This window comes from Etheostoma cragini, chromosome 6 (genome assembly GCF_013103735.1).
Source record: "Etheostoma cragini isolate CJK2018 chromosome 6, CSU_Ecrag_1.0, whole genome shotgun sequence".
Classification (NCBI taxonomy): domain Eukaryota; kingdom Metazoa; phylum Chordata; class Actinopteri; order Perciformes; family Percidae; genus Etheostoma; species Etheostoma cragini.
In genome coordinates this window covers 28,433,072-28,435,099 of record NC_048412.1, presented here as the reverse complement: position 1 = coordinate 28,435,099, position 2,028 = coordinate 28,433,072, and the positions used below count along the sequence as shown (strand labels likewise).

The 2,028-nt window shown below is 45.4% G+C and overlaps 1 protein-coding gene across 1 annotated transcript in view; it reads left to right on the top strand.

Annotated features, from left to right (window-relative positions):
- Window positions 1-994, top strand: part of LOC117945904 (atrial natriuretic peptide receptor 2-like) — a 24,231-nt gene extending 23,237 nt beyond the window's left edge. Inside the window, exon 15 of the mRNA XM_034873637.1 lies at window positions 447-994. Coding sequence (XP_034729528.1) covers window positions 447-644 — 198 coding nt within the window. The 3' untranslated portion in view covers window positions 645-994. The remainder of the gene's footprint in view (window positions 1-446) is intronic.
- Window positions 995-2,028: the final 1,034 nt, after the last annotated feature.

Sequence of the window (2,028 nt, the reverse complement as noted above, 5' to 3'; positions counted from 1 at the left end):
GTCTCGTGGCACGTCTGGTCAAACGTTTCGCCGAACGTCTCGTTCAACGTCTCGCGAAATGTCTCTTCAAACGTCTCGTGGAACGTCTCATCAAACAGCTAACAAAACTTCTCGCCGAACATCTGGTCAAACGTCTCGTCCAACAACGCGCGAAACGTACGAAGGTCTCGCCGAACGTCTGATCGAACATCTCATCCAACGCCTCGTCCAGCGTCTTGGCGAACAAGACTTATATGTAGCCTTCTGGTTACCATGGCGACAGTGACAGTCAGTGACTGCACACGTGTCAGAAATCAGAACTTTACCAACCAGAAACTTTGTGTTTAGTAGTTCAATTACAGCAGTTTTTTTAGTTTGCCTGTGTAGAGATTAACTTGTGTGTGTGTGTGTCTCTACCGTTGGGTTCCTGTGTGTGTGTGTGTGTGTGTGTGTGTTCCTGTGTGTGTGTGTGTGTGTGTGTTATTGTGTGTGTATGTATGTGTGCGTGTGTGTGTTTAGCGCTGAAGATCCACGTGTCGGCAGCGACTCGCGACGTCCTGACGGAGTTCAACTGCTTCCAGCTGGAGCGGAGAGGAGAGATCGACGTCAAGGGCAAAGGGAAGATGACCACCTATTGGCTCCTGGGAGAGAGCGACAGCCAATGACAACGCACCGCCGACAGGAGCACGACGGAGGACGGAGACAGAGGAGGACGGGACGAAGAGACGGGAAGGAGATGAGAGGAAGGGAAAGAGGGAGGTATGGAAAGACAAGGCAAGGCAGCATTACCGTAGCAACAGGTAACTGAAAAGGTAGGAAGTAGAGAAGGAAGGGAAGGAAATGAGGGAGAAGGAGACAAAGGAGGGAAGTCAAGGGAAGGAAGTAGAGAAGGTATCTCCACAAACGTCTCTGGTCCTCGTCCTCCTGCAGCCGACCCGTCAGAAGACTCGTGTGTGTCACTTCCGAGCGAAAGTCGGGGGGAAAAATACTGAAACATTCAACTGACACGGATACGGGAAACGTGAAAAACTGAAGGAGGGAGGAGGAGGAGGAGGAGGAGGAGGAGGAGGAGGAGGAGGAGGAGGAGGAAGAGGAGGAGGAGCAGGAGGAGGAGGAAGAAGAGGAGGAGGAGGAGGAGGAGGACGGGGGCGTTAACAGAAACAGACGATGGAGAAACATGTGGTCCGACACGTCTGGAAACCGGAGTCAGACTGAACTCACGAAGGGCTCGAACATTATGTAAATGAAGGAGGAGACAGATGCAAAGACGAGAACATTGACTTTATAATGTGTGTTTTCCAGATCTCGTCTGTTATGTTTTATAGAGAAACTCATGATTTGGGTTGAGTTGATTTGAAAACCTTCCAAGGTCCAGCAGACGATTCTCTCTTTTGTGCCGGACCAGGATCAGTTTTTATTGAGCATGTGGAGTGGAGGCAGAGACTGTAAAAAGGAAAATAAAACATCTGGATCGCCCCCTGGTGGCTGACTGCAGTATAGGTAATAAGCCCCGCCCCCTCCATGTTAACCCTCATGGTGTCCTCATGTTGTCCTCATGTTGTCCTCATGTTGTCCTATATCAATGTTCTTTTTAATTCCCCAAAATAACATGATTGATTCCACCCAACGCTCTTTGCAAAGTACAAATCTCTACTTTCATTAATTTTGGGGCGTCTTATTCAATTTTATAGCATTTGAAAAACAAATTGAAGTGTTGTTGAAATAGTATTGAGTAAAAGTTGACATATTCCAGTCTGTGATTATCATCAAACATCCATTCCTTTAATTTTAGTCTAAATAATTCAAAATTTCTGCTTTTCTAACTCAAACATTAGGTATAATTTCCTATAAATGAGGTTTATTGACCATAAATTCCAAAAATAACTGTAAAACTGAAGAGTGGTGTACTAAAGCTGACCTCGGAAGAGACTCCATTCATTGATAATAATTAATGAATGTATAGAAAATAATAATAATAATAATAATAACTTGCTGTCCATCAGTTTGAACTTGTTTATATCTTGTTGTCACTCAGTGTTGCACTTTATC